Genomic DNA, 16,063 nt, shown 5'->3' with positions numbered 1-16,063 from the left:
GCACAGCATTGTATCAAGAATAGCAAGTCAATCCAGCGCTGCATATCAAATTAACTCTGCCATCATGACAGCTGTATCATCATGACAGGATTGAGCAGATGAGCAGTCAGTCGAGTTTTAGATGGGATGAGTACAAAGTTGGAAATACAGTAAAAGATTAAAAAAAAACCCACCAGTAGTAAACAAGATGGGAAATGTGGGAAATGTTACAAGATGTTAACCAGTACAGAGCAGCAGTAACCACAGGAAAGAGAGGAAGAGACAGAAACCAAATGAGGCCAGATGAAAGAAGGAACAAACTAAAGATTTATTGAAGGCAGCAGAAGATGCAAGAGACAAGATCAGAATGGCAAAGTGGGGAGGGGGGGGGGGGGGGAGCGGGGCACATACAGAGACATTTTTGTGTTCACATAGGTTTAATGTCTTTGTGTTACAAAAGGTTTTTTTTCTTCCTGTTTTACAGCTCAGGAGAGCTTAATATGTCTGTAATGTCTTATCAAAATATACATGTTTTGAACGTAAAGTGGATATATTCCAAATGATTTTGTGGTACAAAAACATGAATATATACAACCATCAATCCCGCTTCATACAATAACCCCCACCCCACCCCCATATAAAAAGGAGAGGAAAAAATAAAAGCTTTTAACAAAATCGAAAGACATTTTCTACAGTCAAACATCACAGCTAGGACTGTGGATCAATTAAGTATCCTTTCTAAAGCAATCTACCAATGAAGACTCTTTGAAAAGTAAATATACAATACAGTATTTTTGTCGTTATATTTTAACTTAATGTAAATTTGTCCAAGGCAACTGAGGAACTGAAAGAGGAATTGGGAGCCATGTGTGTTTGTAGAGTAGTAGGAAGGTGGAAAATCAACATTTTAGAAATCACAACACTACAAAACAGAAGGGGTAGAACATACTTTGGTCCTTAACAGCAATAACCGTCTGCAGCTACATGAAGCTTCGTTAAATCATGCATAAGAATCTTTTACAAAAATAGAGACAGAATGTGTCTGTATCTGGTCCAAGACTACAGTGGTCGAGGCTGTGGAAACTGGTGCTTGAGGCACACAGGAATGTGACGACGTTTTAAGACTTCAGCGTGATGGTGCCAACGTGGACCTATCATTGAGGAAAAGTGCACTAACATACCTGGCTGTGGCTCAAGTGTACACAGACAGGGAAAAGGTGAGGTCTACCCCACCCTGTAAATTCTGGTATCCTGAACTTAAGAAAAAAAACACAGTGTACTGGGTTTTCAAACACAGTCCAAGGCTGTCACTACCATCAACTGATGAATGCCCCCAAGCTGCCCTCTCACAGGTAGGATTACCTGAAGATAATGGGATGAAGGCATCTTTGCAAACAGGTAAGACAAAGCACCTGAATGAGAGGTAAACAAAGTCGTCTGACCAGGCCTGTTAGCCTCAGATTAAAAAAAACTCAAGGCACTGTGATAGTGATCAAACCCAGCCACTACAAACAGGTATCAGCTAAGCTTAGAAGTGATACACATGTAAATGCTAACATTAAAAAAGAAAAGATAAATGAATATATAGGTGTCCACATATAAATGAACGTAATACGGTTAAATGAGTGCCCAAACACCATTGTCCTGAGGACTACATGGAAGTAAAAGGAGATTGTAAGACAGGAAGCCTGCCACAATCCACCTAGCAGAGCTACTTCACCTAGCAAGGATATTAAGCATCTAACTGGTTTACATTCATAGTTTCTAGATACATATAATGGGGCTATATGCATACAAACATAAACATTTGTGTTTAAGAAAAAAAAAAGATTAAATGAGCCACTCCCACCCCCACCATTTCAGCAAAGCTGGTACATACAAAAAGGCATTTTTGTGAGCCACGTCTTTTTTTAAATGTAGCCAGAACACACTGGCTGGGGCAAAGTAAGGCACAAGGACTGTAGATCAAGAGCGAAAGAGAAATGTGTTTATACTGAATAACTTTTGATAGTGGTATGGATCCCCATGAAAAGAATAGGCGGGTAGTTACAAGATAAAACTAAACTGGATAAGCGAGGAAATAAATCGTTGGTGTTTTGTGAGTCCAAAAACAAAATCCTTTGTCTCCAAGAGTTTGCGACTGGCCAAACAGTTTCAAAGTGGCATTTGAAAACAGGCACACACACACATAATTACCACACAACTACCAAAGTAAAAGGAATGCTGAAGTGTGTCCGGTGCAGATACATTTCAACCACATAAGCATGTGTTTGTGGTGGAGGGTCTTTTTCTTTTAGCAATTTGGTCTAAAGACAGTTTACAGCTGCCTCTACTTTACCTCCTATATAACATATTTCAATGCAGAATGTTGCCCACTTCCCAGAACCTCATGTAAAACTTTATGATAGATCAAATTTATGATTGATGTTTGGTTACAAACAAACTTTTTGATTACTCTCGCTGATTCCTGTGCAAATGTGATTACGACTGTTCCATTTGCACCAGCACATGAACAGTGTTTACATTCTAACAAGCAGGTCCAGGCAAACAAAACTGAGCAAATCCAGGGTCCATGCCACAGAACTTGGCTGATCTGTCTACCTACAATATGATTATTAAAAATACCAGGCCAAAATATATATATTTATGTAAACATAATTCAAAAGGAAATGTTTAGCATATTTTTGTGGGTTTGGGCTTGGAACAAGAAATCAATAATAAAGCCCAAACCTGTTAATGAGGGATGAGGGGCGAAAGAAACAACATTCTTCAAAGAAACAGTCATAGATATGTACTGGTGGCCTTTTACTCTAAAGGCAACCTTGAGAACAGAGAAGCATTCAGATGGCAATGGAATTGGAGGGTGGAAAGAAAGGCACTCAGATGGTGGACTTGGAGAAGGACACTCGAAGATGGTGGTTCTCTCCCAGATCGTGGTTGTGGAACTCGATGAGAGACTCAATTGCCTCCTCGACTGAGCCCATCTGGATCAGGGCCATCTTGCGGTCCTTTCTGTAAAATAAAGACAGAACAAAGTGTTTTGAGAGTGTCAACATGCTGCCCTCTTTTGTGTGGGCTGTGTGTGGGTTTGCAATTTGCTACATTGCATTTAGAGGACTAAAATCTCTCCACCTGCAAGAGAACCATCGATAAATAACTTTTATAACGGCTCATTTGAATTGTTTCTGCCTTGAATCGAGGTTGTTCTAAAGACAGACAAGCTTTCCAAAACACACCAAAAAGGTTAACAAATCAATCAAACTGAACATGGCTGGCGTGTTACTTACTGAAAGAATTTGAAGGCTTTAACTGTGGCTCCTGAGCTGGCAAATAGCCTCCTGAGATCATCCTCCACCACAGAAGGCCTAAAAGAAAATGGGTACAGATAAAAACAAAAAACTTGAAGGCATTTCTACTTGCTTACATTACCTTTACTAATTTGCATTTTTTTGTTTATTTACTGTTGTGGTTAAGCAAGTCACAAGAGGCATGATTAAATCTAAAAGCACACCCTCTAGAGTTGCATGTTTAGAAAATAATGTCACCACTGCTTAATCCAAAACACTAACTATGGAAAAAAAATGAGTCAGGACTACAAAGGAAAAAAGCTGAGCAGAAAAGCTGCTGGGGAAAGTAAGGGAATAAAAATAAGGCTCTTGCAGCAGTACTTACGGTATGTTGGAGAGGTGGAGTGTTGCAGAGGGCGGGAAGATGTTGGAGTAATTTTTGGAGCCGGGCTTCTTGAAACGATGCAGCGGTGAGTTGCTGTAGTCTTTTGTGAGACCTTGGTCCTCGTGGCCTTCTCTGGGCAGCTGGACTGTTGTGTGCTTTGACAATGTCACACGCATCGCCCTGCCATGCAGACGCTGGCCATTAAGGTGGCTCATAGCTGAGAAAAGTTAATGAAGAAAGATGACACTCAGAAAGATGACACTCAGAAAGATATTTATAATCCCTGACAAAAACTGATTTCAACCCTTAGCACCCTCTTCAAAACAAATGAACCAACCAGGCAATTAGTCATCGATAAAAGGAAGCCCTGAAGAACCATGCCCCACTAAGCAACAGCTCAGAACAATATATGATAAAATAATGTGAGAAAAAACAAGATGAAAGAGAGAGATAGATCAAAGAAGGAAAACTGTATTTTGTATGGCTAGAGTGTAGCTACCTAGCTGAGCCTGTGTGCCATCAGACATCTGGATTAGAGCATTCTCCTTTTTATTGAAGAGAATCTTCACTCTCATCACATCGCCATACACACCTAGGGAGGAAGGGGAAGATGTCACAATACAAATGCAACGGAGACAAAACACAACATAGCTTTAACAGGAGCCACACAGCCAATCACAGCAACAAAAACCATTTTAAACACCATAAATCAGGGTTATTCATATTTATACTGATGCTAATAAACAGTGTGATTGAAGTCATTGTTAGGCTATTCTACTAATTTCTCTTCAATTCTGCATGGAACCTCTAATCCTACATAAGCCCTCTTAAAAACACTTACACAGATGACTGCTAAAGGGCTTTAGAGGGAAGAGATAGTGATTTGAAGACACAAATCAAAGAGAGGTAAAAAAAAAGAGCCATGATCAATTGGATCGCTCTACAGTGAAGACGAGTTGATTACTTGACCAACTTGAGGGCCTAAATATGGAAACATGCAGAAATTAACATGCACAAAACCTACATTAGAGTAAATGGAAACAAACTGCAGAAGAATATGGTGACATAATCCAAAGAATATGTCAACACATAATCACTAAAAAAAAGCAGCAGCATTTCTTTTTTTCTATGTACTGTTGCAAACTGCCTCAAGGCAACCGCAGGAAAATTAACCTAACAAAAAATGAAATTGATCAATTTTCATGGCTTAAAATATGACAGTGAAGAACTAAAAAAGTGTCGACTTATTCTTCTCCTCGGGGAGATGCTTTAGAATTAAGAGCGGCCTCCTGCATCATTCCCGAACAAAATGATCCCCACATTGCTATTTACTGGGGCAATATTTCCAAGTGTTGCACTCTTTGAAGATGAAATGTGTTTTTTTTTGCCAATGGATAGTTTATCACAGCTATTCAAAATTAAATGAAATGCTGCAGCTTTCTGTGGTGTTCTCACCTTACTTTCCTCACACAAACCCACAACAACCAAAACAGGTCATACAAACCCCTAAAACAGACACCCCCACCCTTCATAGCCCTAAAGCCTGATGACGAGCCATCAGTGGTTAAAAACAATAAACAAAGCCAACAACATGAGACAAGACATGCCCACCTCGCCAGGTAACAGTAGTAATAAAAAAAGAAGATGAAAGGATGATAACGTACCGAAAAGAATAAAGAGGCAGTGTGGCGTAACGCTCTTTAGAGACAGCGGGGGGAGCAGCGGGGCAGGGGGCCAAAGGGGGAGAGGGAACAGGGGACAGGGGAAAAGAGACGGAGCGGAGTGGAGGACAGTGGAGTGGAGTCGGGACATGTCCGCAGGCCACAGGCAGCGAGGTCCACAGGAAGGCCACAGTACCATGGAGGAAGGAGAGGCATGAAGGACGAAGAAAATGAAGAAAGGACAACAAGAAGAGAAGGATTTGAACAGTGTGAGAGGATGAAGAGAAAGACGAAGATGAAGGCAGAAACAGAAGGGCAGATCATGGAAAAAGGAGGACCATAGTGATGCCAATGTCGTGTTTTTGGTGTTTTCAATTTGTGGGTGATTTCCAAATTGGGGACAATAGAGCAATAAGGACAAACAGGGTTGGTTGGGTGGATGGAAGGGAGGGAGGAGTCGTAGTAAAAGAGGAGTGGCAGAGGGGATAGGAGGACAGGGGGAACAATTGGTCATGGGGCGTGCAGTCAGTTGGCAAGATTTGAGGTGAGGGGTTTTAAAACAAAAAAAGAGATAGGGAGAGGGAGAGAGAGAGAGAGAGAGAGAGAGAGAGAGAGAGAGAGAGAGAGAAAGAGAGGACAGAGACAGAGGAGAGGGAAAAAGGAAGTAAAAAAAACAAGGTCAGTATACACAAAGAAATGTAGTGCTTCAGACAGTAGAACTGGCTAAATTAAAATGCACTGTCACTATGGGAACACTAGGAGAAAAAGAAGAGAAAAAAAGATTAACAATGAAATACAGAAAAAAAGGCAGAGACAATATGTACTTTTAAATTACATTCTGTTTCTTTAGATTTAGAATAATTATAATAAAAACAGTCAATCTGAGTATCAATTTTAATTATGAAAACTCAAAACGGATCTTTAAATTAACATGCTAATATAATGGCTACATAACTACAGTAAATGTAATGAGCATGAGAAACTTCTTATACATTCTACACACTAGGAGAATCGTGGACATGATGCGTTGCTTTAAAAAAAAAATACAACAAAAGTAATATTGTCTCTCCAACAACTTAAGAATGATTTCAACTAATGGACAAAAATGAAGATATGAAATGGTAAGTTTGTTTTAAAAAAAAGAAGTTAGTGTTTTGAATAAACTTAAAATTCACAGTGAGCAAAGTGGCAGATCAGAAATGCAGCAGGTTTGGTCAAACACAGAGAGATCCTGAAAGAAAAGAACTTTTGACTTGATGAACCCCTTGGATTTTAGAACACTGGTAAGGGTGGTAGATGGGGGCAAAAAACACTGCTTTCTCGTGCGTAAGCAGATCCAGGATTCGCAAACCATAGTGTAAACATTGCTCAGCACTTCACCGACAGAGGCAGATTGTGTTACCATTTAAGACTTGGGAGTGTACTGACCTCTGGGTTAAGATTGCTGACCAACAAGACATTGTGTCCCCCAGCAGCAGCGAGCCCTGTCAGGCCAAGCCGGCTAGCGGCTGCTGCTGCAGCTGCCATACCACCATGGCCGACACCCAGGGACGCCAGAGCACTGGGAATACCAGGCATCGACAGACCTAAGAGCAACAACAAATGAATTACTTTGTAGTGTTACAGTTTGAAGAAAAAAAAAAAGTAGACAGATACATATTGTGCATTGCAAGCAAATTCCTGGTAATGTGTTTCATTGTAAAACAAAGCGTGGGACTAAGAATATGTTTGTGTGCTGACCTGCTGCCTGCTGGATAGCAAAAGTTGGGGGAAATGCGTGAGCTCCACCATATGGAGAGGCTGAGATTATGCCTGGTGCAGCTACATTAGCAGAAGAGAAAAATATGAAGACATACTTTAAAAAGGGAAACAATGTTTTTATTCAAAAGTAAATATACAGAACACAGAAACAATCAACATCAAAATCTTCAAAATCTTACCAAATGCAGCAGCCATGGTCTGGTGATCAATGGAGGGCTGTGAATCTGCAGTAGGAAGGTCTGGCCGGGTGTAGTCCCTGCTCTTGTCGTTGTTGTACTTGACGTTGAGGCTGGTGAGCTTGGAGAAGCTGATTCTCAAGGTACAGCAAGCATTGTAGATGTTCTGGCCATCTAAAGACTAAGGATGACAAGGAACTATTAGACTCAAGAGGTTATATACCTGAAGTACTGCGGTTATCACTGACAAGTGCCAACATTTTATGTTTGAACAGTTGTTTCCACAGACCTCATTGTTCTGATCTAACCAGTAGTAACACCCTCAGAGTGAAACGAATTGACAAAGCACATGAAGTAAACAGGTCTTACCAGTTTGGCGTGCTGAGCTGTCATGGCATCTGCGTACTGAATCAGAGCCTGGAACTGGTTATTCTTAGTGAAAGTGATGATCTTCAGCACTGTACCAAACTTGGAGAAAATCTGGAGGGGAAAGAAACAGACTGTCACTTAAAACAAAAAATAAAGAAATCCATAGAAAGAACTCATACTATTTACAATCCATACATTTTGTTCATGCAGCATTTCTAGACTTGCAAAGTATCTTGAAAATATTTAACTTGAATACCACACAACCATGTCTCAGTGATATATTTTAGCACAAGAGTAGGAAGACGAGACAAATGCAACTAAAAAGAAATTTTGATGTATATTTTTAGTGACTGAGTGGGTGGTATAGCAGGTTGTCAAGCTTTGATAATTCAAAATCTGTTTACACTTGGAACTGTACTGCTGAGTGTTACTAATTCAGCAGATGCAACTGAGTGTAACTTTAATGTTTATTTGCCATGATAACTCTAAAAATAAAATCCCAGTAGAATGAATAATATGTCAGAAAACTTCACTAGTCAACTTGTTTAAAGGGTTGTTCGAAAACTACAATTAATTGGTTGTTGTGTACCTTTGCAAACTTGAGTGACTGATAAATTTAATCTTTGGACAGTGAGAAAACTCCAGTAGCTCCCCCTACCTGGTGTAGTACATCCAGGGTGACAGGGTAGAAGAGGTTCTCTACTATGACTCTGAGCACAGGGCTTTGAGGGCCTCCTCCTCCACCCATGCTACCAGCATCTGCAGCAATGGCCATGCTCCCCATCCCACCTCCATGCAGTGCATTAACTGCTTGCAGGGCTGCCTGGGCACGCTACAGAGAAACAAACACAACAGAAAGCAACAAATGAATGTGTGCTTCAGTATTCACAGTATATCGTGTTGACTAGAACAGAGAATTAAACCTGAACAAACACAAAAAAAACCATACCACTTGGTTTGGGGAGTTATCCGTCTTGAGCTCCTTATGGGTCGAATATTGCATGTAAATGGGATGGTTTCTGATGACAGGGGTGGCAGAAGAGTAGTAGTTTACCATCGTCTGTGCACACTCCTCGCTGCTCAGTTCCAAAAAGGCCTGCAGGGGAGAACCACAGAAAAAAATATTCGATATATTATTCTGCACAGCGCCACCCTAAGGCGGTGTCTATTAAGCATTCTTAATAACCTTCACATTTATTTTAATGCTTTATGATTAAAAGTAATTAGCGCTGTACATTTTGTTCCACAAAAAAATAAATTATTATTTATTAGGCTCATTTCATTTTATATCTGCAAAGAGTTTTCTATAGAAGAAATGCTACAATCAAACAGGAAATAAAAACAACAGATTTGTTGTCTTCCCAGAGGAAATCCCAGCAAGAAAAATTGTCTGTCTACCCACTATGCTCAGGGATATAACAAAGGATCATTGTAATAATTTGAGGTCATGATAGGAGACTAGAAAGCTTATCCCCTGTCCTGGGCCAAAAAAAAAAAAAGACCTGCGGAGCAGATCTACCCTTTCTTACCTGGTTTTTCCCTTTTAGCATCAGCAGATTGGTGACCTTCCCAAAGGGCAGTCCCAGGCTAATAACTTCAGCCTCATTTATGTCGTTGGGCAGCTTGCGTACATGGACCACACGTGACGGAACACCGGGACTGCGGACGTCACCTTTGAATTTTTTGCTGTCGTTGCCATTGGCTGCAGGAGAAAACAGAAGCAGATATAATCAGGGAGGGAACAGAAGGCTCTGGTTCTTCTTGAATAATGGATTGGTTGTCAAGGCAACACTAAACAGCACAGACACGTCAACCACTTCAATAAAAAGGATTCACCCCTCCATGGCAACCCCCCTACCTGAGTTCATGATATAGGGTCCGTTGGATATGCAGGAAGAAAAGAGTTCGTCGGATCCCCTCTGCAGATGAAGAGGAAACAATGGTTCACTTCAGTGCATTCACCAATGAAGGCACAGCATGGCAGGTGGAGAGCACAGTTCTCATATTACTGAGTCATTGTGTGATGAAGCAGGAAGTAATCTGATAACCAAAAGAGGATCGGGCAAACAGGCCTAAGAACACTACCATCCTCACCAGGAAGAATTCAGTGACCTACCATATCAGCAGGAATATCACTCTTCCCATCATTCCTCATACTGTTTTTTTAATAGTCACACATATTTTTAAGTCAGTGTAAGAAACTGTAATTGCTGCTTGGGGCATAACGATAACATTTTACAATTTTTGAATAACAGATCACACTTAAGTAGGAACCATAGAGGCACACAATTCAACAACCACATCGTTTCAATTCAACAGCTGTCAGTACATCTCATCTTCTCGTGTACTTCATTAAGAGAAAGGATACATTGAACACAAGATGGGGACACTCCGGTCCACACTAGATTACTGTCTGCCATGTACAGCCTCTCTCTCTCTCCCTCTTCAGTAGATATAAAGTGCTGCTTCAGGGTTGTTCTCATGGTTGTGTGTGTTTGTGGTTGTGCAAGATGAAGTATTGCAGTCACAAGAAGTGGCTCAGCAGCCTAAGCTCTACAACACTCCACAATGAAGGTCCTGTTCAGGCTGAGACTAGGGGCATTGTTACACAGCAGCACACACATATGGAGCCCCGAGGACTCTCTGGGAGATGAAGAGCCCCACAGCGCTTTAACAAAAACCAGTCCTACAGGTTTACTGGCATTCTTCTTCACCTTGCAAATCTAAATATACAGGGGGAGGGGTGAGGGGGTTGGGGGTCCAGGGAGGGCTCAAAGTTTATACAGAAATAGCAGGAATATAGTTTTCCAACACATTTGGAAATGTCTTTCAATATTATAAGATGTGGGTTGTGAGAGAATCACTGTGAGCACAGCACTGAAAGCAGCAGGATAAACTTCTCTTACTTCCAGATGGTCTGGTCTTCACTCCAAGGCCCAAATAAACAGGGTCTGTAGTCTCAGATCATTTAACTACAACAGGAATACATTGGCAGACCTTCAAGTTTTGACATAAATGGAGTGCAATCCTTGAGCTAAGCTAACTAAACGCTTTACTGTTTACTCACACGTAGGAAAACAAAGCAAAGTGCAAGCCAGCTTTTTAAAAAGCTCAAAAAAAGCACTGACTGGAAGACTGAAAGAAGCACATAAAAAGCTCTATTAAGCCAACATGGTGTATTCTAGTTGGTCAGAAGTAAAAAAAACGGCTTAAAGGGCAGATTCAAGCCTTGACAAACGAAGGAAGTGGCTCCAGTCTGACTCGCCGGTCGTGGGCGGTCAGCGTCACATTATCAGTCAGCAGACTAGCTCCAAACAGGAAGAGAGGAGAGATCAGGCCTGCTTCCAGGGTTTTGCTAAACTTCCTCCAGGGGACTGTAGGTTACTGTTCCATGGCTTGCCTCTCTCCTCCTATTTCCTCATTCTAATAATAACCACCAAGCTAAGATACAGCAAAAGCAGCACAAACCCATCAAGTCACACACACAAAAATGAGAACTGTTACAGACCCAGGGGAAGGAATAAAGCATATAAATTGTTTGTGTGACAACTCCCAGCACAGCTCCAAACCAGATTTACCCCCAACACAAACAAACTAAATGTGCATCAACTTGTTCACATCCTTTCGTTGCACAGGATGCTGACAATATAATAGCAACCTTCAGAGAAGGATGACACACTGCTGGCTAACATACTGAAAATTTTTAAGCAGCTTCCTTTCACCGACAATGGAAGTTCCTTGACCTTCATTTTAAAATGGAATATGGACTGGAGGAGATTTCTTTGCCTTATACACCAAGACACACCTGGTCCACATTGCATCAGAGTAGTAAGAAAGAAGTACAACTCTACTGTAACATTTAGGAGGAGGAAAGGCAGTATCTTATACAGGAACTATCCCTGATGTAGATTCATTTGTACATATGCTGACTTCTGAAAACAGCCATTTTAAGCCCTGTTGGGGGGGGGGTTGGTAGGTGGTAATCTCGCAGGAAACGTACAAAGGAGAAGAGCACAGGTACGGACATGCTTGTTCACTGTGATCAGCCTTAACCAGTGGAGGGGGTAGGGAGCTGTGCCTCGCCAGGGGGCTAAAGGGGGGAGATTGGAATGCGACCGCGGAATGCCAGACACTCTGCCCAGACAGAATAATTACAGATTCCAGCAAGGCAGGGCTCCATAACCCAGCATCATCATTACCACAGGACATCAAATTCAGAAAACAGGAAAAGTTAAAGGAGAGGGAAGAAAAAACAATCACATTGGGAGTCAAACCTCGAGAAGTGACCCACATCCATTAAATGATGCATTGTTCCTCATAACGAAAAACAACAGGCCTTATTGAAATGAATAGAGGGGGTGGGGTGTGTCCCTGTTACAGGCGTGTGTGTCAGAGCGGTTGTTTAAACAGTGTAAAGACCTTTGGCCAGGAGGATGAGGACAGTTGAGGGATGATGGTTACGGCTCTTAGTTGAGTTTAATTACACCAGCTACACATGGCTGCTTCAGGTCCTGTTACCAAGGATTACTACTTAGTCAGGAATTTTTATTGGGTGCACACGTTTACAACCGGTGGTGTCCTATAAAAACCAACACGCTCCTTCGTCAACAAGTTTGTAAGAACATTCAGTTATATAAAGGGTTGAAAGATCCATTTTTTGCTATAAACAAGCCGATTTAAAATTGGATAAACGTTGCCAATGTTGCTTTACTGGCTGAGCAGTCTTTGAACTGAAACAATTATGGACAAATATAAAGTTGATGCGTAAGCTTTGTTCACATTGCAGTAAGGCTAACAAACTATTAAGGAACACACTAAATAAACAACAGGAAGTTTCACTGTAACAGCCACGTAGGCAAACAGAAAGGACAGGAAAGACATGAAAGCCCCACCTCAGACAATCTATTCTAACAACATTATCACATAGTCCACATGTTTAGAGTATCTGTAACTCTGCATGCTGGTTACATTTGGTTACATTTCATCAATGTTTAAATGGCAAGCTAGTCTGCAACTGCAAACTCATTAAATGTGATAAATGTCTTTGGACAGCAGTTCTGTAATTATAGAGGAAGCTCTTGCAGGCTGACAGATGATGTGTCTTAAAATCCCTAGTGTCAGCCTAGTTCTTTCAATTCCCTCTCTAATTTATAAGTTTCTAAAATGTGCATTTACTAAAAAAAAAATAATGTAGCTTTTGTGGGACACAACTCAAAATCACCGCCATATTTAAAAAGTATGAAAAGAGGTAATGCCAGTAACAGGAAAAGATCTTAATTCTAATCTTAAAAAAGAGCTATTGTAAGACTTAGTCTACATCACTACTGACAGTAAAGGCAGTGAAATAAAGTAATGTGCAAATGAACACAGAAGCAAATAGAAGGTAGAAGGTGTCCTACCTTTGTGCCAACAGATATGTCATGGACACTGTTAAAAAAAGACAAACAAATCGATTAGTTTAACAATTCAGAACATTTAACACTGTGTAGACACACAAATACAAAAAAATACAATCATACAGCACTGTGAACAATGGCAAACTGACTTCCTCATTCAAACGTAAGTACATTTACGCAGCCAAGCACACAGACATACGCACAGAACAAAAACATATACTTACTCAATTTCAGGGACGTAGCCGGATCCCAGAGGGTACAGTGGGTCAGTGTCTAGGCGGCTTCAATGTTTTGAAAAAAAAAATAGAAAAACATGCAAACTTTAGAGTCGACACTTTCACGTAATAAAGAAACGAAACCTGTAATAACAAATTTACGCCGCGGGCAGCCACCACACCGCCTCCGAAGTCCCCCCAAACTGTCGGAACCAGGTGACAAAAACAAAAAAAAATAATCTTAAATGAAACAATACGCTATTGTGTATCCTCTCCTGATGATATAGCTCGGCGCAGGAGTCTCTGATTCAATCAAATGTTCAGGCCAGACATCTTCAATATGGCTCTGGCACTCCGCGGACAAATGAATGCGGAAATGAGACACGTTGCTTTAGCTAGCGCTCGAGTTCCCGTGAAGTTACAAAAGGTATAGTTAGCCATTGTCAACTAATGTTTGCACCGAGACTGTCAGCAAATCTCGTGAATAAAAAAAAACTTTGTTCACATCCTAATACAGAATACATTACATTTGTTGTAAGTCAATGTCGTGTTTATAAAGTAATAAAACAATTCGGGTCACATTACTAGTGCCTGCTAACGGTAACGGGTAGCGAAGGCTAGTAGATGCTAGTTAGCTAACGCTCCTGCTAACTGTTGCATGTTTTGATGAAAAAAACTGTTTCAAGTAAACTTTCCGGGACTGGCGATGAAGCGAAGCAGCCTTACGAGTCAGAGTATTATAACAAGTCGCCTAAATGAGAAAATGAGTTACTTCGCCGTCGGTTTGTGTTAAAAATCTAAGTCTTAAGTGTGGTTCTTTTCACTTACCCGTCCATTGCACAAGAAAAAAACTGCAGGTCTGAAGCGAAGGTAGGGCGGCAGACTTGCTTGATTTTCTTACAAAATGGCTGAACCACACGGAGGCGAGCGCTGATTAGTCCGAGCCTCTCCAAGAGCCAAAAACGGGCGGGGACCAGATCCTCCGCGGGTTCTGATTGGACAAGACGGCCATCATTTTATAAAAAAACAAGGCCGCGGCAAATTTCCAGTACATCATCATATTCATATATCTGGTGTTGTTTTCATTCCAGCGGTGAGAGCTGTTAGCGTTACGAATGATTAAAAGGACGTGGAGGTAAAACACGGTTTTAATGCATATGGTTGTATATGTATTAAACGTACAGTGACGTGTTAAGAACTGAAAGTAGAGATAAATGGAAAAGTGTTGTGAAGAGGTAGCGTTTAAAAACGAATATCCAACAAGAATCGTTACCTTACAGTAAAGCTATATCCATTATTGTCACCAGATTGTCTATATCCATTATTGTCACCAGATTTGCGTTTATATATATATATATATATATATATATATATATATATATATATATATATATATATATATATATATATATATAGACGCAAACCTAATCCCCAAAACAATTGACGCAAGTATCTGTTAATTCAGGCGCAATTACAGGATAAGATTCATTTTACATTTTATGGTAATTTAACAGTTACGAATTTAGAAAAGTAGAAAATGTTGTAATATTACGATGATATGAAAAAGCAGCTGAAGACAAGAACAGTATGAAGTCACTGACCTTAAAGAATAGCCTGTGAATACACTATATGAAAGGTCTGAGGCTGGAATAATACCATAAGCTCATAAGAAGCTCAGGCTGTGTGATTTGAATGTGGAAAAGTAGTATACAGCTGAAGGATGATCAATATGTCAGATATAATGCTTCAAATTTGATAAAGACTACAAATATGACTGCTTTGTAAGCGTCTTGTTTGTCAGTCTGTCACCCTGGTAACAGCCCTGCCTGCCTGCCTGTATCTATGACAACCTGAATGTTTATCAACTGTATCAACTCTGTCCCCCTCCTAAAGCATTTCCAATGTAAAAACACCCTCTAAACAACTTCTGGTTTTGTCCAAACCAAAGCCTTCAGACAAAAAATATGGACACCATGAGAATCACAATCACTCTTAGTGATGACATCATCCACTCTGAGTGATGACATTATCCACTCTGGCTCATCATTCCGCGCAATACACACTAATGTTAAACTCAGAAACGATTCGGAATTAGAACATTCTGAATACAAGTTTGATAGAGCAGCATCTAATGAGCGTTTTAAGACTGAAATGGAGTCTGTAGCTTGAAGTTTTGTAGGAGGAGATACATTTGGCAGATGACCCTCGTTAAAGGGCTCTCTCACAGACTTCAATGTTAAATGGCTTTTGAATTTTTATTAATATTTTGAAAACATAGTTGAACAAATCTGAATACAAGTTTAATAGCCCTTGAAGAGCTGAACAGAATGATGTTTGAACGGTTTCTGTAGCTGAAAGCATGTGGAACTAGTTACATGTCAAAGTTGAAGGTGGTTTTGAAGGCTCCTCTATAGACTCCCATGTTAAAAATGATGCTGAAATTGCTTTTTTGAATTTGTTATATATGTTATATTTGAAAAACTCTAATTTAAAAAAAAAAAACTTTACATTGACCCGGAATGTCCTCTATGAGATGAACATTGTGATAGTTGAATGGCTGAAATCGGTCAATGTATGCTGAAGATATGCTGCGCCAAAAAACATATGGAATAAGAAGAAGAAAGAGGGTGAAGATTGCCTAGCAGCAATCAAACTAATTATGTAGTTAGAGTATATCCTATAAAATCATTATCACCTTAATCAGGTAGAGTATATCAATGCTCCTGCAAAATTAGCATAGGCAGACCCACATTTTCAGTAGTACATACATTTTAAGCTTAAGATTTTCATGATGGTTTTTACCAGTTACTCTTGAATTTCTTGAATATTTACAT

The 16,063-nt window shown here is 40.3% G+C and overlaps 1 protein-coding gene across 1 annotated transcript; it reads right to left on the bottom strand.

Moving 5' to 3' along the window:
• Window positions 1-397: 397 nt before the first annotated feature.
• Window positions 398-14,141, bottom strand: ptbp1a (polypyrimidine tract binding protein 1a). The gene is made up of 16 exons (XM_028394652.1): window positions 14,058-14,141; window positions 13,239-13,295; window positions 13,018-13,045; window positions 9,477-9,537; window positions 9,148-9,320; window positions 8,568-8,714; window positions 8,277-8,450; window positions 7,619-7,729; window positions 7,253-7,430; window positions 7,053-7,133; window positions 6,741-6,898; window positions 5,316-5,349; window positions 4,151-4,243; window positions 3,652-3,868; window positions 3,267-3,344; window positions 398-2,991 (listed from the first exon to the last, which is right to left on the bottom strand). Exons 1-16 carry the CDS (start codon window positions 14,063-14,065, stop codon window positions 2,859-2,861), a joined length of 1,731 nt encoding a protein of 576 aa, XP_028250453.1. The 5' UTR covers window positions 14,066-14,141; the 3' UTR covers window positions 398-2,858.
• Between the last annotated feature and the right edge of the window lie 1,922 nt (window positions 14,142-16,063).

Source organism: Parambassis ranga, chromosome 22 (assembly GCF_900634625.1).
Source record: "Parambassis ranga chromosome 22, fParRan2.1, whole genome shotgun sequence".
Classification (NCBI taxonomy): Eukaryota; Metazoa; Chordata; class Actinopteri; family Ambassidae; genus Parambassis; species Parambassis ranga.
Note: the sequence above shows the minus strand (reverse complement) of the source record. Positions and strands in the feature narration are given on the sequence as shown.

What these genes read in the sequence shown, in the direction of transcription:
- ptbp1a (XM_028394652.1), bottom strand. An exon ending in CAGCTCAGCACGCCAAACTG is followed by an intron (nt 7,431 to 7,618) that starts GTAAGACCTGTT and finishes TGTCATCCTTAG; the next exon opens with TCTTTAGATGGCCAGAACAT. An exon ending in TGCTATCCAGCAGGCAGCAG is followed by an intron (nt 6,899 to 7,052) that starts GTCAGCACACAA and finishes TGTTGCTCTTAG; the next exon opens with GTCTGTCGATGCCTGGTATT.